A 23147-nucleotide genomic window follows, 5' to 3' on the forward strand; every position below is an offset into this window, starting at 1 on the left:
TATTAATTCAGCTTGGTAGGGAAAACCTAAGGAGGGAAGCCAGGTGATAAGATGAATCACTTGTGTGAATAAACACGAAGTATAAACTGAACTGGAGAGAAAACCTTGGAGCCAAAGTTCACATAGGTGGCCTACACCAGTGTAGAAAGGAGAAACAGAAATCCACCAATAAAAAGAAGGATACAACAGCTAGGCAAAATAACTGGTGCACGTGACACCCTGAAGACGTTGTTTGGGAACTGGCAACCTGAGAAAGCACTTTGAGACGGGGGATGTGTGTGGTGGAGCAACATACACACATTCAGGGCTTTTCTGATCTGTTTTACCAGATTTTGGGCTAGGTAAAAGTGCCTCCATGCCACAACGCCATGACAAGGACATTGCATGCTTGTTAAAATGGCAAGCGGATTTACCAATAGGTACGTAATTTCAGAGTTATCTTTCAATAGTCTCAACAGTTTTAGGAAAAATCCAAGACCTTTAAGAAAGTTTAAACAAAGAACAAATACAGGTCAACATAAAAAAAATCTTTATTAGAGGTAGCATTATCTGTCCAGCAATCCTCTTACCAGAAACATGTTTAATAGTCTGTGTGTACAACACATACAGTATTTTCCAGACAGAACTTTTATACAACAATATTTTAATAGCTGCACTCAAATGATACGATAAGTAACAAACTAAATCATCCTTATAAAATAACACAAACAAAAACGACCTGGTCTTTTCCTTTTTTGAATTAATATCAACAAAACTTCAATTATTGCAAAGATACAAGTATCCTCGAATTCACAGTGAGCACTATTTTTAACAATCCCAACATACCTATTAATGGTCTTTCCCAACAAGAGAAAGTTAGTAATTACTGCTCAATCTGCATTTCATTTAGATCTGTTGTTCAATAATAAAACAAATTCTCAAATAAGTGAAAAGCTACTGTGCATTTTCATATTGCACAGAATGCACTTTGCGGATATAGTAGGAATCTTCATATTTTGCTTTCGCTGTCTCAGGCATCTGCTCAAAGGGCACGCACAAACACACATATAAAAAGATTTACTACTGTAGCTGCCATTCCAAGGATTGAAATTGTATCAAAGTATATGACACAAGTATGTAATTTACAAAATATACATGATTTCCCTCGTTATCAAGGAATGATACTTCTGATTTATGTTAAAAGCACTTAAAAAGGTCATCGCATCCCTGAAAAATATTCTATCAACCAAAAAAATTACAGAAACCCTTATTTATCGTGAAACATGTACCACATAATTTTGCTGCCAGATAGCATTTTTAGCAGAAGTTTTACAGTAAGAGAAGTGTGCTGTTTAAGAATGTCACAGAAAAAGTAAAAAAAAAATACTTCACATAAAAATCCACTCATAGGAGGGAATTTGCAACAAACCTTTTCCAATGTCTGTTAACATTTTACACAAACCAGGTTTGCCCTTTTTGGGGAAATGTCACGGAATCTACACACCAATGATAGAAAAGCACACTTGCAAGTTCCCAGGTGCCTTTTTTTTAACTAATTAAAAAAAAAATTGCATTAATTTCTAAAGCGTATTCATTATTGTACCCATATTATTATGAATGTTCAAATTTATCACGTCAAAATCTGATTCCCACCATATAGGTCTATATTGTAGGCTATGATGCATATAGCAACATTATTGAAAAGAGAAAAGAAACCTAGCAGAATATATTATTTAGAATAAGTAACAAGATCATATTGCAATGTCTAAAACATGGAAAAACAGTGAAAGCACTATAATGGTTTTACAATGCTGAGCAAATAGGGACCAGTTTAGTTTAAATGAAAAGTTTCAAAAGGACAAATAATTCAACAGTACAGGAGCCTGTGCTAATCTGTTAGACCTTTGAAATGGTAAAGTAAACATATTAAAATGAGAACATCCACATCAAAAGGATGTTTATACAACCACTTTCATTAAAAAAAGGATGCTCATTTAACCAGCATTCATATTGTCTTCACTAGTATGTGGTCACAGGTTTCGACAAAATTACTTACAGTAGCAGAACAGATAGGTAAAAACAAAACTAATTTATCCAAAGCGGCAATTCTCCACAGATTAACCAGCAAAAATATGGTTCTGGAAGAAAGTTAATTTACAAACAATAGTTAAAATGACTAAGAAAAACAATCCCCTTTTCATATTTTTGGTAGCAAAAAAACAAACATTTGAAAAATTAAAATATATTCAAACTTTATACATTTGTGTATATATAGATTATATATATATATATTTTTTTAGGAATATCAAAATAGTATTTTTTTTACTTGACAATACATACAGTTCATGAGACCACTATATACAAACGATAATCATTTTCATTCAATTTGTCAGCAGAAACTCCAAAAATGATATTAAATTAAAATTAAATCCTGCACTGGTATGTAAATTAATAGTGATTTCAGTGCACAGAGCTTGTCTGTGCATTTGCAGTAGTCAATTGAGCAACATCTGGTTATTAAAATTCCCTCCTTGATTTCTGAAAGTTTTTTTTTTATATGAAGGTAGGACTCTCCACCCGAAGGGTAGATTCCTGCTTGCTCCCCTGCTCCTCCACCCGAGGGTACTGTGGTAAGGAATCTAGGAGCCGAGTTGCTTTCACCGAAGTAGCAAGGCCTTAGTATTGAACATATTCAGACTGAAGGGACTGCAGAGAAGAAAAAAAGATCAGTCAAGTAAATCAACAACAAACAATAAAATCTTATCACCAAGTGAACAAACACGTTTGACACAAATATTGAAATAAAATAAAATGTTGGAGGAAAAGGAAAGCATTTGATTAATTGAAATGCCTATATGTATTTGCATGACGCCTAATTTTAAGAGGTGTATGTAAATTAAAGACAAAAAATAGGTTTTACTGATGCACATAAACTGACATGCTGTATAACCCGGCTAAATAAATGGCGGAATGTAACAGATATGAAGAAGCTTCAATGTACATAATGTACTTCTCTGTAGTGGGGAGCAAGTTATCACATAACTAAAAACCAAAATAATGAATGAAATAGTCACCCACAATATGTATGGTGCAATTAAAATATTTATTGACTATTGGCACACAAATCCATTAACGGGCTCCACAATATTAACAACAAACAGACACTATGTCCATAAGCATTTGTTGGTGTTTGTCTACTGATCTCGGGATTCTTGTTTAAAGTTCAACTCTCATTTTTTTTTCAGAATTACAGCCAATACATTTGTGTTCACATAAGCCAAACTTTCTCTAGGCTTAAGAATTTATGCTGCACTTCCTATAACATGAAACCATATATTGGCAAGTACTTTAAGGGGTGCTTTTGTTAGCTTGTTTTTAACATGGTACCAATATTAAATTTTTTAGGTTAAGCAGTAAAGGATGATGTTATAAATATTCGATGTAGAAAGACTGGTTTTAGTCAGCTAGATCATTTAATATCCATGTTCGAGTTTTATTGTATAGGAGATAAAAGGGATGTTTAGGATAGGACTTCCAAGGAGTCCTTTATGGCTCTTACAATGAGATGCAGATTTTTGAAACTGTGGCTATGTATTTCATTTGTTATATTATTTCTGCAGTCAAGTGAAAACATGCTCCCGCTATAGAGAAGTACTTTATGTATATAGGATGTTCAATCTGTCTAGTTGATTTGGGTTACTGGCTTAGGGGTTTAGCCAGACTCTGGCCCATCTGAAAACGTTTTTCTCTTATCCTCTTAAAAACCCATATGGTTAGATACGCACAGAGCTTAATGAGGAGGCACAAACTACTCTAAGAAAACCCTTTGACATTCATTTTTATTATGTTGCAAAAAGAGAAACTTAATACAGATATTAAATGAATATGATCCAGCTGACACAGAGCACTTTCATCCACGTATTATATTTGAAAATCGATCCATTTCTTTCTAAATTAAATAATATGATTGTTGAACCATGTTAAAAGGAGACAATAAAAGGACACCGTACGGTACTTATAGATAGTTTTATGTAACTGGCAGTGCAACATTAAATCTTCAAAGCCATGATGAAGGTGGGTGAATGACTGTGAAACAGGACTTGGCTGAAATTCTGAATAAAAAAGCAAAAGAGTGCACTCTCATCAACCAGCTGGAGACAAACACCTACACATGGATATGGCCTTCTTATATATTGGATGTAAATATTGTGGAGCATGGAAACTGATTTGTGTATCAACTGTCAACACATTGTTTTAGTGTACCTTATAAAGTGTGAATGTGCATTTCATGGATTATATTTTTCTGTAGCCATATGGTAACAGGCTCCCAACTACATTAAAGTACTTAATGTACATAGCATGTCCAAACAGTCTAGCTAGTTTGGCTTACTGACCTAGTGATTCAGAGATGCACAGGGTCATAAGAAATGGATTCTCCTCTTATAAAAACTCGAGTTGGGCATAACCAAGAAGCAATTTTAATGTTTGGCCATTGATTAAAGACAGGAGCTTTTACTTTTGATTTATTGAAAAAGCATTCCTGCATTTTATATTTTATTTGAGCCATTAAAGAAGTGGGAGCAATCTCATGTCCAGCCCTGCCATATAGGAGCAAAATGGAGCACGGTTTTGCCTTAAAAAAATCTCCTAGGCACAAACCTCACAGGTAGTAAAGAACAAATAAACCATGAAAGAAACTATGCAAATTCAGGAGACATTTAATGCTGTGTTAGTACCCTTTCAAGGAATTCAGTTACTTGCAAAAAGTCCTAAAATAAAGTACCTAAAGAGAATGGTATGGGTAGGATAGTTATTTTGATTATATGGAATTGGATTTGCAAATCCTGACTGAAGTTCAAATATGTAGGTCGTGATTTGCTTAGTAAAACACTGGACATTTAGTTTTTTAGTTAACTTTAAAATGACAGAAAGGGCAGAAAAAATACAGAACAAAATTTCGTTTGCATCAAAAAACTCATCTGTTTCAAGTAGAAGTGTGAGAAAAGTGGTCTAGGCATGGTGTTTTCAGGTGGGGGAATTGGGATGTCAGTTTGCCTTTAGGCTCTTCCTAGAGACTGCTTTAGCTGTCTCTCGAGCCTCATCCAACAAACAATTTCAATTAAAAATTACATACCTACAAAGAGAGGCCCTGGGTCAGTCAGCCATTCATCCATTGGGCTGTTCAACTGTGATTCACATGTTGGTTCCAATCACCACAGCATACAGCAAGGGACAGTGGTCAGTCTATTTAAACCACTAGTCCTTTTTCAGTGTTAGTAATAGCACTTTATGAGATCACATGTAAACATGCACATATAAAGAAGTCCAGCCAGGACTGGCTGGCCAATACCTAATATTTCTAAGGTGTTTTTCTTTCCATTTTTTCTTTCTTCATTTTTTAGCTGTCCTGGGCTCTTTAAACTACATTTTAGGATTATAATAATTTAAGGCCAGTAATAATAGGAATCATATTTTCTCTGATACGAATCACGGGCATCCATTTGTTTTTCATTAGATAAAGTGCTTCGGACGTTATTACCTCTCCTTCCGGCAGAACATATACCTTTGATTGTCCAAGCCCCATTCTTAGTTAGACTATGGGAACTCTCTATTCCTGGATTTTCTAGAATTTTTTATCAAACGCCTCTCTTGTATACAAAATGCTGTGTCTCGCCTGGCCCTCTCACTTCCACTTGCCTCATCAGCCTCCTCTGTGTTAAAGAAATAAAAAATATCTAAAAGGATCCTCTTTAAATTTCTTTGTAGTGTTTGTAGTGTTCATGGGGCCTTCCTTAGGGTTGGTCCTGTGTACCTGCGGAGCAAGTTTACTCTGTATTGCGAGCAGCTATTTGTATATCTGCAGTGGCCAGTCTTTTGATACAGTCAAAAGTTAAACTCTCTCGGGTGGTGGGGTAGAGTGTTCCCAGTATAGTCTGCTTGTTTATGGAATGGCCTGCCAATACCTCTTCGAATGATCGTGGACCTCAGTCAATTCAGGAAGCTGCTCAAAACCTGGGTTACTGTGTAATTGGTGTTAAGGAGGAATTGCTGTACATTTAGGCTCAGTGCCAGGACACCTTTCAGGCAGCCACACCTTATTTAGAAATTATTGGATTGATTCTACAGCTTATTTAAGTACATCTGTCTTCTAGAAAGAAGCGCATTGTACTATTGAAATTATATGGCATGTTTAAAAAAAATTATTGTGTAATGTCACCACATTCAGGTGGCAGCATATTCTTTTTCTTCATTTTATTTTGTGGAATATGCTTGCAATAAAAAATGTAACCGGTATCCAAACTTGCGGAGCCGAGAATTGTTGGCTTTGCCAATGCTTGTTTTTCAGAGCGATCACTGCAAGTGTTCATTACTAAAGGTTTGCTTAACACCTATTGTTGCTGGTCTACATTTGCATGACCTCTCTAAAAAACACAAGTACAGAGAACTGTACAGAGGATATCTGGCGAAGAAAGGATAATTTTCAATGACAATCAGGGAGAAGGGAGGGTTGTTTGCGACATCTGTGAGAATACCTTTGATGTCAGAAATAGGATTATAAGTAACACTTCCATCTGCATTGTAGGATTATCTCTGATAGTCATAAGCATAGAATGAAGTAGCAAGCATATCTCCACTGCAAAGTTCTCAATGTAAAGATAACTCTGTTTCTAAGTAGGTCATAATCATAAGTGAGAAGAACTTTAGGTAGGTTCATTAGATAAATTACATAGAATTGCCTGACTCACCAATGTGTCAGTTTCATCAAGACAGTAATGTCTAGTGAACGTATGACTAGATTTCCAGATAGGTGCCTTACATATTTTCAAAACTGGAAACATTTTGACTTAAGTGGTGGACACCACTTTTCCGGTCATGAAGTATGCCTCGAGTCTACCAGGGAAAGAATTATTTGCTAAATCTTAACACGTAATGCAGGATACAATCCATCAAGCAATAGTTTGTTTGGAGGATGGTAATCCTGTCTATAGACCATAATTTACAAGAAAATGACTCCTCTTTTTGTGTTTAGTTTTATCTCAATAAAACCTTAGTAATATTTGTAACCGTCAAGGCAAGATCGGCAAAACATGGCTGCCTTCATTCAACTAAAGATATAGAGTTCCAAGGGCCTAACATGGCAAAACAAGATCAGATTTCTTTTTTTTTTTTTTTAAAACAAACATAAAATCAGTCATTCTGACTGTAGCAGAAACTTGGAGAACAACAGTAACCACCACCAATAAAGTCCAGACCTTCATCGAAACCTGCCTCCAAATACACTGACCACTTTTAACAGCAATCACCTTTGTCAGTAGATTTTCTAGGTCCCTGGTAATGAAGAAAGCATGAAGATGCTGGGGCTGTACATGTCACACCTTTCGCAAGCCCACATTACACACCACCACAAAAGCCCTGACCTGGAACCCTGAAGGCAAAAGGAAAAAAGGAAGGCCAAGAAAACACCTATAAAAATGAGTCTGACTGCAAGGTGATGGGCTACACCTGGAGACAGTTTGAAAGAAAAGTCCAGGACAGAGATAGCTGGGGAGTCCTGCTTGATGGCTTATACCCCAGGAGGGGGAGTAGGTATAAGTAAGTACCATTTTTAGCACTAGTGTATGCAGAGAACTGTCCATTGGTGAGGACTGCAATCGGAAAAAAAACACAGGAAGAGAAAAAAACTTGAACATAAAAGTCTGATGCATCTCTGGACAGAGAAGAAAATGTGCCCTTCACACTATTCTGTTTTGATGGAAAATAAAATAGGGATCAATAGCAGATAAAACCAAAATAAATAAGCATTGGCATAGCAATAGGTCTCGCTTTTGGGACATCATAAGTGTTTAGCCATGCAACAGTTGATGTTGCACCAAGGATATTGTGCTGCATAACTAAATACTTATAAGGTCCCAAAAGCGAGACCTATTGGCTATGCCAATGCTTGTTCATACTGGAATTTAGGCTTTAATTTTGAATGCTGGCCTAGTGCAGTGGAGTACAGTACTCAGAGCATATGTGCCGTCTCCTGCAAGAAGTGGTGACACTGCACAAAGTGTCAAAGTGCACAGTGCGGTTCTACATATGCCATTTACCTACGAGCCCCCTTGTGGGAAATTAGATGTGTGCAGAGTGTTTAATGTGCTGCGTCAGAATGTGTGTGAATTGTGGGATCCAGCGAGCATAATCAGCACAGGTGTTTGTGCCCAGATGTGCATCGGATGTTAGGTGGAAAATGATGTAGTGCCCTATCCTCTGACCTAATTCTTTCCTAATCCTCCCACATACTCTACTCTGTTTTTTGTATGCTTTAATTATGAACCTGAAAATGAAGGCTGCATCTAGGTTTACTCTGTGCTACATATTGTGTTGAACTCAGAGAGTGGCTTAGGACAATGCATGAGGTAAATGTGTAAAGGTCACTGGCCTGGACTGTGTTGGAAAAACACCTTCCACATTTAGGTTGCTGCAGTAAAGTAGACACTGGGATATTCATTCAAGTAAAGTTACGACAACTGCCTGTTCATATATGATTAAGGTCAACCATTGTGAGTGACTTCTATAAGCATTGCTTGGGAGTGTGCTCGGATGTGAATAATTCACTTCCTGTTCTTTCTAGAAGATACCATTAGTAATTAATTACATAGGCATAAGTCCTTTGCGGATTGTTTGTGTACAAAAATCGACCATGTTGCTTGCAAAACTCCTTCGAAACAGCAACATTTCTGGAAAGCTGGAAACACGCCGAAATCAACGCCCTCCTCAAGAAGCCCAAGGCGGACCCCAAGGACCTCAAGAACTTCCGTCTCATCTCCCTGCTCCCGTTCCCGGCGGAGGTCATCAAGAAAATTGTCAACATACAACTGGCCCTCCACCTGGAAGACAACAACATCTTGGACCCGTCCCAGTAGGGCCCAGACAAAACTACAGCACCGAGACAGCCCTCATCGACGCCACAGACGACATCAGGCACCAACTAGACAACGGCGAAACATCAGCCCTCATCCTCCTGGACCTGTCAGCCGCCTTTGACACGGTCTGCCATCGCACTCTAAAGACACGCCTCCTAGAAGCCGGAATCCAAGAGAAGGCCCTTGACTGGACCACGTCCTTCCTCTCAGGCAGAACCCAGAGCATCCGCCTCCCGCCCTTCCGATCCGAGGACACCGACATCATCTGCGGCGTCCCACAGCGCTCATCCCTCAGTCCGACGCTTTTCAACGTCTACATGGCCCCCCTCGCACAAGTGGCCCGCCAACATGACTTCAATATCATCTCCTACGCTGACGACACCCATCTCATCCTCTCCCTCACCAAGGAGCCGCACACCGCCAAAACCAACCTCCACTCCTGAAGCGGAAGCCGGGAGATAGCGAAGCTGATATTTTAAACAAACTGTGATAATTTGATTGCACTTTACCCACTTACACACCCCCCCCCCCTTCCTGGGCACTTGTATTTTAAACTTCTATGGTTTCTGGCAGGCCCGCGCAGCTGATTGTATAGCTGCAGCGGTGCCACAATCTTCATCGCCGCCATTCAGCTGAGGCCGCTGGCCACGCCCCCCTTCAACAGGCCACGCCCCTCCCTTACCTCCCACTCTACTTATAATGTGCTTCCCCCGTACGCGCAGCGGACGGGCGCAGCGGGCGCACCTAAGGCAAGCCCATCTGCGCCCTTCCGGGTACAGGGGCCATACCCCCTGGCCAAACGATACGCCCTCGTTTGTGCTACAATGCTGATCAGATCCTCCCTCTCAACCCCAAATTGGACCATCCGACAGCCACTCTCAACAGGTTAGATCATTTCCCACTATGCTGTCCCCACTGCCCCTTCTATCTAGAGCCCCCACAACGCTGCCGTAGCTTAGCCCCCCGAGCAGAAACCCACTCTCCTTCAAGCTACACCTTCCTAAGCCTAAACTGCCGTTCCTTACCCAAACACAAACGTGAGATTTTCGATCTTCTCACGGATGAATCTCCTGATGCACTTTATCACAGAGACGTGGCTCTGTGACAGTTCTGGACCAGATATTGCAGAAGCTCTTCCTGCTCATTATGCGACTGTAAAGCATGATCGCCCCAAGAAAATTGGTGGCGGCATAGCAATAATCTTTAAAAACACCTACTAATGCCATTTGGATACTGCCCCATTAAACGGCTGTGAGGCGGCGTTTTTTAAGCTGGCTCTCCAACCCAAAATCACTCTCTCAGGTCTACTAGTGTATCGCCCTCCAGGTCTTAGCAACGCCTGGCAGTCACAGCTCTCTGATCTCATAGCCTCAACCATAACTACTACTAGCAACTTCTTTGTCATTGGCGACCTGAACGTTCACCTCGACGATCAAAATGACAATTTGGCCTGCAACCTTATTGCAGACCTTGCTTCCATGAACCTAAGCTTATCTAACAAAGGCTCCACTCATAAAGGCGGTCACCTTTTAGACCCAATTTTCTCCAATAGTATTCATGTAAAGTGTTCCGCAGCGGTGCCTATCATCTAGTCAGATCATTTCTTAATCAAATTTACTGTCACAAACTATGTGAACACACCCACTTATAGACCTGATACCAACCCACAGAAAAGGGATTGCAAAAAATTCAACCCTACCGCTTTCAACAATATTCTAGCTGATCTTAAACCAGAAAATATATTTGCGTCCAACGATATGGATGGAATGGCCATTGCGGCTAATGACTGGCTTTCAGAAGCCTTAAATACCTGTCTCCCCACTACCCACAAGAAAAGTATTATCCACAAAGCCCCCGCGCCCTGGTACAATGAGAAGCTCAGTTTGCATAAATCAAAATGTAAGAGATTAGAACGCTTATGGAGGAAGGACTACTCACTCTCATCAGGTACCGCCTATAAAACTGAGCTGAAATGCTATCATAAGGCGTGTGCTACATCCAGAGCCATCCATGTTAACAAATCCATAAACGAAGCTATAAACAAATCAAAAACCCTGTTCAACGTGGTGAAGGAGCTCGCTGGTTCACAGACCACGGCAACACCTCCCCAGCTGTCCAACACGAAATGCGATGAGCTTGCCCAGTACTTCATCTCCAAGATTAATAACATTCATCAGGATATCCTTGCTCAAAGCAAAACGCATGTTTCCTCCACCCCCCCTCAGACTAATAATGTGGCCATAAACACTTCTGGGTCACCCTCGCCTCTACTGCTGGCTTGGCCTGACCTCTGCCCGATAACTCTCTCAGAAACATTGAACAAAATCAAGTCAGGATCCCCGTTAGACCCTTTGCCCACCCCGATTCTACGCTCCCTGAACTCCTCACATCTAGCCACCATCTGCAAAATGTTAAACAACTCACTTGCTACTGCTACCGTTCCTAGTTGTTGGAAACATGTATGGTCACCCCGCTTTTGAAAAAGCCAACAGCTGATCCCAAACTATCCGCCAATTACTGACCCATTTCATTACTACCGGCTTTTTCGAAAGTCCTGGAACGTCACATCCATGTTCATCTTTCAAAATTTGTGACAGACAACAACCTGTTACATCCTTCCCAATCGGGATTTCGCCCCGGTTTCTCCACGGAGACGACCCTGCTGGGCGTCACGGATACCCTGCGTCTGCTCTTAGATCGAGGAGAAACAGTTGCGCTGATCTTACTCGATCTCAGCGCAGCTTTTGATACTGTGTTACACAGCATCCTTCTTAAATCCCTCGCAGCCATCGGTATTGGAAACAAAGCATTGGACTGGCTCGCATCCTTCCTATCTGACCGCACTTTTCAAATTTTCTCCAAGTCATCGTCCTCCAAGAGCTACCCATACCCCCATGGTGTACCCCAAGGGTCTATTCTTAGCCCTCTTCTTTTTAATTTATATGTCACACCTTTGGCCTTTGTTGCACAATGTTCTGGATTAAACCTTTTCTCTTATGCCGACGATTCACAAATTGTTTTCTCACTGTCCCAAACTGATCCCACGGCTCACTCTCCTCTGCAAACAGGACTCAGCAAAATATCCGAATGGATGAACAACAACCTACTCAAGTTAAACGGCGGAAAGACGGAGGTCCTTGTTCTTGGCAACAAACCAGATCTCTGGAACCTGAGTCACTGGCCCACTACCATGGGTCCCCTCCCAACTCCATCTGAACAAGTGCGTAACCTGGGTGTAATCATTGACAGGAGACTATCCATGAAAGAGCAGGACAACAGAGTCACAGCTACCTGTTTTACCATTCTACATTGGCTGCGCAAAATCTTCTGGATGCTCCCCAAAAACACCCAGAGATCTGTTGTGAGTGCCTTGGTGACCTCCAGATTGGATTACGGCAACGTGCTCTATCAGGGGTCCTCTAAGGCGGTCACACGGGGCCTTCAATTGGTGCAAAATACAGCAGACCGGCTTCTCCGTGGCTGTCACAAACGGGACCACATTACAGAACGCCTGAGAGAGCTGCATTGGCTCCGTGTTGATAACCGGATAAAATTCAAAGCTTTGTGCTTTATGCACAAGATTAAAATCGGATCAGCACCCCTCTACCTTCAAGCCCTTGTCAGCTCCTACCTCCCTACCCGTGCTCTTCGTTCTTCATCCCTTCATCTCTTCAATGTACCCAAGTTCAAATTTACCAGAATGGGCGGTAGTTCCTTTGCGAACTTAGGACCCAGACTATGGAATTCTCTTCCGCTGGCCCTACGAATGGAAAACTGTCATATACGTTTTCGCAGAGCGGTGAAGACCTGGCTCTTTGATCTCTAATTCTCCTGCCTTATGTAGTCGATCTGTCTCTTAGCGCCGGGAAACCCTCAGGGGTAGCTGTCGCGCTTAATAAATTCAATTAATAAATAAAAAATAAATAAATGAAGGCCATCGCCGACTGGATGAGGAACAGCCCTCTGAAGCTGAACTCTGACAAGGCGGAGGTACTCATCCTCGGACCCACCCCCTCAGCCTAGGACGACTCCTGGTGGCCGACCACACTAGGAACAGCACCGACACCCATCGACCATGCACGCAACCTAGGATTCATACTCGACTCCTCCCTCTCCATGTCTAAACAGGTCAACGCGTCTCTTCCTCCTGCTACAACACCCTCCGCAAGCTCTGCAGGATCTACAAGTGGATCCCGCTCGAAACAAGAAGAACAGTGACACAGGCCCATGTCAGCAGCAGACTGGACTACGGTACCGCACTCTACGCAGGAAACACAGCCAAATACCTACTACAACTACAACGCATCCAAAACGCCTCCGCCCGACTGATCGTCAATGTCCCCCCGCCGCAGCCACATCACCCCCCACGAGAGACCTACACTGGCTCCCCATCGACAAGAGAATCACCTTCAAGCTCCTCACCCACGCACACAAAGCCCTCCACAATGCCGGACCATCCTACCTGAACAGCAGACTCAGCTTCTACACCCCCCACCCGCCAGCTCCGCTCCGCCAACCTCGCCCTCGCCTCTGTCCCCCGCATACAACGAACACCCCCCGGTGTCAGATCCTTCTCCTACCTCGCCGCCAAGACCTGAAACACCCTCCCTACCCACCTACGGCAGACCCAAGACCTACTCGCCTTCAGAAGACTCCTCAAGACCTGGCTCTTCCAGCAGTAACGGCACTCCTCCCCTCAGCGCCTTGAGACCCTCACGGGTAAGTAGCCCGCTTTACAAGTACTCTGATTGATTGATTGATTGATTGTAATAGTACCCAGTGTACCTACTTGGGAAGTTTCCAAGTATCCATTAGCATGTGAGGCATTCGAATGACTGCACATCTCAGCAGTGAGCGTTTAACTCAATTAGACAGGCTGCCAGCTACAAGGGCGAGGAGCAGGGTGAGGTTTACATGGGATGGGGGGGCAGTCTGGGGAGTTTAAAGCTGGCTGTGTGAAGAAGGGGGGGAACATTCAAGGGTGTTCCTAGTTAGCGACCAACCACAAGCGCAGCTGTGGAATCACGTCACCGGGTGAAGCATGCACTTCTGAATGCCTCTTCAAGCCGTGTGAAGGTGACCTTGTAAAACCTTGTGGAAATGCCACGTCTTTTGATGCTTTTCATTCCTGTGGGGCCATCTCGGCTGCGAACACGGTGTGCTTTAATATTGCTCGCGCATACAAATCCCCAACAGAGAGCAGGCGACCGGCACGTGCCCTTGATGCTGAAACCAAAAAACGTGGATGAACACAAACACGAAAAGTGCATGTCCTGTGTCTGTGAAGGTTCTTTCAGCCTTCTAAAGAGGCGGGTAAACAGTGGGCAGTAGAAAGTGGTTTACGTTCAGGTGGGTGATGAAAGAGCGGCACAGACCATGTCTGGAAAGCGGCTCCCTGTGCAAGGACCATGGTGAGCCTCCGCCTGGGCGGGGCGGTGAACCCAAGGCGCTGGCTCCGGCCCAGCTCATTGCTCGCGAGTGGTTACCAGATTTGAAAATGGATTCCAAACTCGCCCATGCCTCGGAGTGCGACCTGCAGGAGATCCCCGCACTTCAAGGCGCTGCGGAGGCTTTAGCAGTGCTTCCTCAGGCCCAGGAGGCTTCTTAGCGCTGGACGCTGCCGAGGATGGTAAGCGGAGGGAAATGGCGGGAATCCTAGAAGTTACGATGGGACTATATCTGTGGGGAATGCAGAGTGGGCAAATGAAATGATGCTCGCAGGAAGGTATAACGTGGGAACGAGTTTGGAAAAAGTTGTGGAAAGAGGTTTATGAAAAACGTGTGTATTCAGGGTCCACCTGATTGCACTCAGGGACAGAAGGAGGGTTTAAGTGTTGCCCCCACATGGACGCGCTTATTAATAGGGGTTTCCTGTAGGCGCATGGTGCTTTTAGATTATACTCTAGCAATAAAAAGCTTAACTTTGAAAGAAGCACATGTAGCCCCTGGTGCAGACGCCTTGCGTTTGGTGGCGTCATTAATTTACATGTAGTTAAACTGAAGTCACAGTCAGTTAGAATTGGGGTGCCCCGAGCAAACATGTTTTCCGAATTTCAGTGACACTTTAATAAGTTAGTAGCCGCCAGTATTCATAGACTGTCAGATTGTTCTGGGCTCTGCATATATTTTAAAATGTCTGTTTTTCAAATCGACTGCGTTGTTGGTCACACCTCAACTGGGAGCGCTGTCTGTCCATGAGAGCAGGGGTGCACTAGGCACTTACCTAGCAGCAGAAATTTTAGAAAGGTTTCTTTAGGGCATTCCTCTCTGCTTGCAAGTTATCTTTAGAAGGGTTCTTTCTCTGTTCATGAAAATCGTCCAGTCAGGAGTTAATTGCAGAACGCTGTCGGATGTTGTGCGCACATGACAGTCCTGCAGTCATTTATACGCTTTACTTAGAATTATCCGAGCATCAGGGCACATGTGGAGCCCACATCAATCAAGGTTCCCGGCCTGTAATCCACGTGTCGAACATGGTTTGGTTTACAATATGTAAACAAGCGCGATCGCGATCATGAAAAAGGGGGGGCGGGAAGAAGGGGAAAAGGAAAATGAAACTGACTAGGAGGGAGTGGGAGAAGGGAGGGGGTAGTGGAGGGGATTCACGCGCTGGAAGGCTGGAAGGCTTAATGAGCCTTGACAGAAACCCACATGGTGCCTGCGCGCGTGCACAATCGCGTGAACGCAAGCTTGAGGCCAGCAAAAGCCTCTGGTAGCACTTTCAAAAGCCACTACTCACTAGATTTCTCGCAGAGCCGCGCATGCGCTGGCTCAGCGAGACCTAAAAAGCGCTCAATAGCAGATAAAGCCTGTATCTCCCTAATCCTCCGTGTAGATGTAATGACAACCAAGAAAGCAACATTTCACAAAATATGCTGCAATGTGGCCTTATAAATAGGTTCACAAGGAGTTGTCATGAGTTTAGAAAGAACTAGATTTAACTTCCAGAGCAGACCTTCTGAGAGTGTAGGTCTTTTTCAGTCCTTCCAAAAAGTTCTTGATCACCGAGATTGGTAAGAACAATCTGATTTAACCCTTCATGTTAAGCTGTGATGGGGCTATGTGAACTTTCATCAAAGAGAATTACAGATTAAACTATGACAAATGCACCAGATAAAAATAAAATTTTCCTGGTTTCAGAGTGGACCGTGATTATTGTTAAGGCACCAAATAAAACATTTTTTCCTCTTAAAATCATAGGATCTCCTGGTGGGTGGATAGTCTCTCGGCTTCATTATGAATCTTCATAAAGTCTGGTGGTAGATATACGTGTCCATACTATGGGGCCGATTAGGATGGAGGATTTTCCGCCTCCTCCGGGCCGGCGGAAGCCACCTCCGGCCCGGAGGAGGCGGAAAATCCTCTGCGGACTCACCAAAGACCCACCGCCGCATTACGATGGCTGGTGGGTCTTGGTTTCTGTCCGCTGCTTTTCCGCCGCGGTCGGATTACAACCGCGGCGGAAAAGCTCTCATTTGGCTGGCAGTGTCTATCAGACACCGCCAGCCAAATTAGGAAGCATTAGTAAACATGCTTTTCCGCGGCGGTTTTTCCGCCGTGGAAAAGCATGTGTACTTTTGATTTTGGGGGCCCGTTGCGGGCCCCCAGGGTGTTGTCGGGTGGGGGGTGCACATGGGGGGTACCTATGGTACCCCCCAGCATTTACATGCACAATGCGGCAGGCACCGCGCGGTGCCTGCCGCTTTGTGCATGTAAATGTAAAACATGCACTTTTAACATTGCGGCGGGTGCTGCTTGAAACAGCACCCGCCGCAATGTTAAATATCCAGGATGTGACCGCCAGGGTGGCGGTCACATCCTAATCGCACATGAGGGAACGCCGCAGCCCCTGCGGACGTTCCCTCATACTCTGGGGTCGCGGACGGACTCAAGTCCGTCCGCGATCCTAATCGACCCCTATATCTCTTCAGGGGCCATGCTGTAAAATTCATGGATTGTATGTGGAGGTGGATGATCTCCTCCCACCCCACCCTCCATTCTGAATAGTAAATATCGTGAATTATGGTGGCATGGCAGCCTTTTCTGGGGTTTAAGCGAAAGGTGATGTAGCTCTGTAAAGCAACACTTTCTCTGCCACTCTGGAGCTATGAGAATCATGCTCATGGAGAACCTTTTGAGTTTCACGATGATTGACTGTGTTATTGGTAGAAGTGAAACAAACCTACATAAATCTGTTTGACTAGAGAATTGCCCATTGACTGTGAGTCCCACATTCTGGATCTATAGTTAGGAAATTTTCTGTTTTGTCAGGCGGCAAATAAGTCTAATTTCAGGAAACCCCAGTCTAGAAAAAGAGTGCAAGACGTTGTTGAGCTCATACTCTATATTTCGTAGAAGTGTCTGCTGAATAGTTCTGCTTGATGATTTTGGGAACCTGGCAGATGCCCTGCTTGGAGGGTTACATTTCTCACACGTAGACAATGAGAGATTCCTTTGCCTTTTAGTGCCCGAATTCTTGATCTGTTCCATCCAATTTGCTCAAGTAATACATGGCTTTGCATTGTCTATCTGAACAAGAACTCAGTCTATGTGTAGCACTGATGGCGAAGTGGACTGCCTTGAGCTTGAGAAAATTGCTATGGTAAAGAGACCACTGACCCCGACTAGTGAAATTGTCTAAATGTACAGGGAGAGAAGTACTGGCTACCATGGTTTGAGCAGGAAGATCCTAATGGGGTGGGGCTCCCTTGAGTAAACTTTTTTTTGTTGAACCATCACTGAAAACACTGTTGCGTTTGCGGATTCAGGTAAATTTTGTTTTCCCAATCACTGTGATATTGTGACCACTGATCTTCCAAGCACTGTTGCAGGGGCCTCATGTTGAGACAGGTATCGGGCACTAGAAAAATAAAAGAGGCCATGGACCCTAGCAGGGAGGTAACTTGCCTCACTGTTGGCTTTATGGCATGTAATAATTGGAGACATCTTTGACTTTTGGAATACACGTTCTGCTCCAAAGGAGGGACTTCTCCTCTGATGGTATGAAGAGATGCTCCTACAAAATCCAGAGTTTAAAAGTGAGATGTGGTTGACTTTTCAAGATTGCCACAAAGACCTTATCAGACTCATAGTGTGACAGTCCAGCTAAAGTCCTTTTACACTTGACAAGCTGTGTGGGTCCTCATCAGACAGTTGTCTACTTATGGGCAAATATTTGTATTTTTTGCAAGGCAAAGCAGCAACCACTGCCATGCATTTTGAGAATGTCCTTGAGGGTGCTTGATGCCGAATGGTAGGACTTTGTGCAGCTAGTAAGCTTTACCGACAAGAAATCTGAGAAACGATTGGTGTTTTACTGCTATGGGGAAACAGAAATAAACATCCAGAAGATCCACAGAGCACATCAAGTCTCCTTTCATGAGCTGTGGATAAATCTAGTGCAGTGATAACATCCTGAATTAATTTTCTTTTGATGTACTTGTTGACTTGCCTCAGATGTAATATGGGACTGAATTCTCATTTACGGGCTTTGTGTACCAAAAAATATCTGGAATAGATGCCTTTTCCTCATTGAGACAGAGGAACCAGTTCTATTGCTTATTTGTTGAGCAATTATGTAATTTTCACTAGATAATAGCGCTACTGGTGTTGTGGCATTTGTTTTGGTGGAATAATGGGCATCAGCAATTTGAATTGGAATTCGGAAATCGGAATTTTTGTTACATTCCATACCAAAGGAGTGGCAAACAAAGTAGATGGAGTGAAGCTGCTTTATTGCTATGGCATCATAATTTAATCTTAGCATAGTCTCTCATATGACATTTGTGGCTGTTGCCTGCCACAACTCCTTGTTCAAGCACTGGGGCTGATGATTAACAGAGTGATGCCCTTGTGATTGCAGATATGGTCATTGACAGAGTGGAACCCTCTACAGTTGGAATTGTCCATGTGTGTCTGCAGCGAAAATGAGTCAAAGAAAAAAAAAAGTCTCCATGCCTATTGTTTTAAGAGTGGACTCCTCCATCTTCTAAATGTCTTCATCTCCAAATGAGCCAAACACGGTGGGGCCTGAAAACAGCATATTCATTATTTTTAAATTGTGCATCAGGTTTAATGTTGTGAGGGAAAGCCATGAATGCACGATGAACTGCAATGCCATGACAAAAAGTAACCACGAGGTCTGCTGCATCGATGGCTGCACTTATCACTTTGAAGGCAATAACTCGTCCCTTATTAAATATAGCTAGAAAAAACTGTTTTCAGTCATTGGACAGATCCTCTGCAAACATGAGCAAAAATTCCTAAAGTGCCCCATTTATACTTGCCGAGAGGTGCAGTTATAGGTGGTTTTCAGGGTTGTAGCTGATGTGCCACAAACTTGTCTGCCCACTGCATCCATCTTTTTACTCTGTCACTTTGGTGGTACTGATATCTCTGGTGCTGATGGATGCCTTTTACAGATAATATCGTACGGTCATGTTCTGTTTCTTGATTAAAAAAAAAAAAAAAAAATAGACCACAGGGTGAGGTACAGGGTGGCCTGAACGCACCAAGGTGGTACTGCAGTTATGGAGAGGGGCAAATAAACTCCTAGGGTGGGTGGGAAACTTACCGGTAGAACCCCGTTGTGGTTGGGTGACCAATTGCAGGAAGTGGCTGCTTTAACTGGCTTCAGGGGGGGGTGGAAACTGATAGGGATCGATTACTTAGGAGAGGTCTGGAAAGGGGATTCCCTCGCTCATTAGAGTATCTACAAAGGGAATACAACCTTCACCAGTCACAGAGGTAACATCATATTCGACTCTTGCATGCCTTACGAACACATATACATAGTGATACGCATATTCCAGAATACTCCCCGCTGGAGTATAGGTTGTTGCTAGACCCCATCACAGAGAAACGGACATCCACGATCTATTGCAAACTAACAACATACCTCACCCCCTAATCACTCTGAGAAGCTTGGGCAAAAGACCTTGGAAGCATAGATGAGGATTGGCATGATGCATTGCAGAGCCCTAGAGAGATCGCAATCCGCTCTCGATTTAGACTAATGCAACTAAAGATCCTTCACTGCACCTACTATCCCCGCACACACCTTTATACATGGGGCAGGATTCAGTCAGCGTTGTGTTAGGGGATGCCAGCAAGAGGGCACCTTCCTCCACATCCTATGGGAATGTCCGGAGATAATTCACTTCTGGAAGAGGGTCACTGATACCATTTCTAGGGTGGTGGGGGAGACTGTCCAGATAGAGCCAAAGTAGCTATTGCTGATGATTATAGGCGACACTGATTAGTCTAGGTACATGGAAATCTTGTTGGTCCTGGCTGCGGGAATTGAGAAACGCAATATTGCTAGGGGCTGGGGGGCGCCGACACCCCAGCAACTGGAGGAATGGAAATGGGACCTTGACTGGTGCCGAAGAGCCGAAGAAACTGTGTATAAAAGTAGGGGTGCTCTAAAAAATGGAAGAGTGTGGGCGCCCTGGCGGAAATCTGAGGTGGACATATAGAGGTGGAGGGGATGGGGGATTACTGATTGTCCTTGTTGTTCCCTCATGTATATTTTACTGCTAATTTCTGTGGTATTTCCATGGACTCTTGGAACTACTTTGTACTGTATGGTCTCATGAGCATTGTTAATAAAAAGATGTATTAAAAAAAAATACAGGCTCATGCTGCACAAGTTTATATTTCTTAAGGAAGTGTGGAGTGGCCGATTTTAAAGTGGCTGGTGGTAAGAACTGAAAATTCATTAAAGCCTGGTACTAACAGAAGAACAGGTCTTGGAGAGGCTCTAGGTAGTAAAGTGTCCATAATGACCAGGAACTTGGTGTATGGAAACTATCTAGATGTTAAGCTTTAATTTTGAAAGGTCAAGTTGATATCTACTGGTAATGAAGATGCCAAAGGTGAAGATGGTGAGTATATGACTAATCTAAGGTATGATACATGGGCAAGCTCAGGTTTGTGGAAGGTGATATCCTGCATTTACATCTGTCAGTGCTATGTGGTTGATAGGACGTCATCGACTGAGGTTCTGGACCAATGGAGTTGATGTTCGTTGCAACTGTGTTGCTGGAGCTGGTGATTACCTGGTGTGGCAACACATGCTCGGGAAGAGGCGGAAAATCCAGAAGTCGTAATGGTCCTTGCAGTAGATCTGCAGGAAAGACCAGTCTAGGGCTTATTGGGAAAGTGGTATCTTACATGGAATAACTATGTAATTCCCAATAATTGCATCAGAGTGAACAGAATATACCAAGGCAACAGAGACTGCTGAATGTCTCAACCTCCTCAATGTCAATCTTATCGTTAAGTGCCAAGATAGGATTGTTTCCAATGTCGAGGACAGTGGAGTGTTGTGGTATCAAATAATGTTGACATGGAGTTAGCATCTTCAAGTGTGTCATTGTTGGTCTGTGATGAGTCAACATTAGACACAGATGGTGTTGCCAAAGGAGGAGGCCTTGATGTCATGGGAGCAGACATTATTGATCGTGGAACCCCAGACAAAGTCACAGGTACCTGGGCTCTCTGTGTCCCTGTGGACTCCTTTGATAGAGAGCACGTTTTTGCTGAAGGTCTGACGTCAATAGATGCTCCTGTGAAGGGCAGTAGTGAAAAATGAATTTCTGAAAAAAGAAACACTGTTGAAAAAGAAAGGTTGAAAACCCTTGAAGTATTCTGGGATCCAGTCAGCACGATACAGAAAAAAGAACTAAGCCTGTGAAGCAAAATGCTGGGTAATGGAAGCTTAGATTGTATGCCGAGGACAGCTAGTTCATTTTTTTTGTTACCCGACAATCCTCTTTCCCTTCATTTTTCTCTGCAGTTCGAGTAGGATTTCAGGGAATTTTAACTACACAGTGCATTACACGCAAAATACTTTAATGTGGTTTGGGTTTATTTGCAATGCCATAGATATCCACAAAAAGTGCAGTTAAATCTGGATTGTCACAGACTTCTGGGTGTGATATCGAACTATTCAACAGTGGGGTTTCTAGCTCCAAAATCAGACGATATATATATATATATATATATATTTTTTTTTTTACTGGGGTCCCTATGTCCAGGCAGGATTATTCTTCGTCTAGTACTAACTGAGAATCCTACGATGCAGAAAACTATTTATATTGTGTCTTTCTCCTCATATTTCTTTCTGGAAACTGTGATTTCTGCCATGATTTAACACTTGTAACTGACTGTGGACGACTTCCTCCATATTCTGCTCCTGATAGGTGCTAGTGTGTGGATTGTTATGCTTTTTTCAAGCCTGTAGAAAATTTGTTATATGAAATCCCATAGATTACTGTAGTAGGCAGGGTTTGATGTTGCTTATCCCCTCTGAGCAATCGGTAAGGGCAGAAGATTAGTCTGCTTAGGAGGACTTGTATGTTGTTTTGACAGCTGTAATTTTGTAAATAGTTTGACTGTTGCCTTGAGGGAAACCTTATGCTTAATACAATAGGTCCGAGTTGGGTATTTTCACAAGTGAATGAAGGCTATAGATCTGAATTGTTTCTTAGGAAAAGTAGACGACTGATGTTATAGGTCTGTATTGCTTATAATGAAAGGTAATTACAAAGGCAGCAGGCCCGACATTTTTTTGTTAAAAGAATGGTTTAATGGCAAAAGGATTTTAATGGTGGATTGACCTTACATATGTTATAGCCCGTGAACATAGGTAATTTGTCAGATTAGGCTAAAAACAGTAGGACTGAGTTTTTGTCATGCTGACAGACCGATTCAGCTACCCCCTCAACTGACCAAGGACTTGCAGCTCATCCTAGCCCCGCTACGGAGCAAGATCATTAACATCTCACTGAGATCAGGAGTCGTACCAGATTGCCTCAAAGTTGGTAAAGTCACACCACTGCTGAAAAAGCCAGGACCAGACACTGAGGATCTGAATAACTTTAGACCCGTCTCGAACTTACCTCTTCTGTCCAAAATCCTGGAAAGATGTATACTTCCTCAACTGACCCAACACTTGGACAACATCAACCTTCTAGATCCTCATCAATCCGGCTTCAGAAAAGGCTGCCGCACTGAAACCGCAATCCTCAATGTTAGACGATCTACACAAGTCTCTTGACTCGGACCAATGCTGCCTTCTCATCCTCCTGGACCTATCGGATGCATTTGATGCAGTTGATCACAAGCTTCTCATCAAGGTTCTACAAGAAAGGGCTGGTCTTGAAGAGACGGTCCTCCACTGGTTCTCTTCCTTTGTCCACAACCACTCACAAAGAATAAAAAATTAACATTTCGAGTCCCACCTCCACCCCGTTA

General features: G+C 43.1%; 1 protein-coding gene across 3 annotated transcripts in view; it reads right to left on the bottom strand.

The window, feature by feature from the left end:
* Nucleotides 1-512: 512 nt before the first annotated feature.
* CDC14A (cell division cycle 14A) overlaps nt 513-23147 on the bottom strand; it is a 541681-nt gene continuing 519046 nt past the window's right edge. For 2 of the 3 annotated variants that reach the window (XM_086954444.1, XM_086954436.1), the window contains one exon: nt 513-2685. In XM_086954444.1, the coding sequence (XP_086810570.1) occupies nt 2656-2685 (30 nt within the window). In that variant the 3' untranslated portion in view covers nt 513-2655. The remainder of the gene's footprint in view (nt 2686-23147) is intronic. The other variant, XM_086954453.1, reaches the window with a different exon arrangement.

The sequence above is a fragment of the Lissotriton vulgaris genome, chromosome 1_1 (genome assembly GCF_964263255.1).
Source record: "Lissotriton vulgaris chromosome 1_1, aLisVul1.2, whole genome shotgun sequence".
NCBI classification, from domain to species: Eukaryota; Metazoa; Chordata; class Amphibia; order Caudata; family Salamandridae; genus Lissotriton; species Lissotriton vulgaris.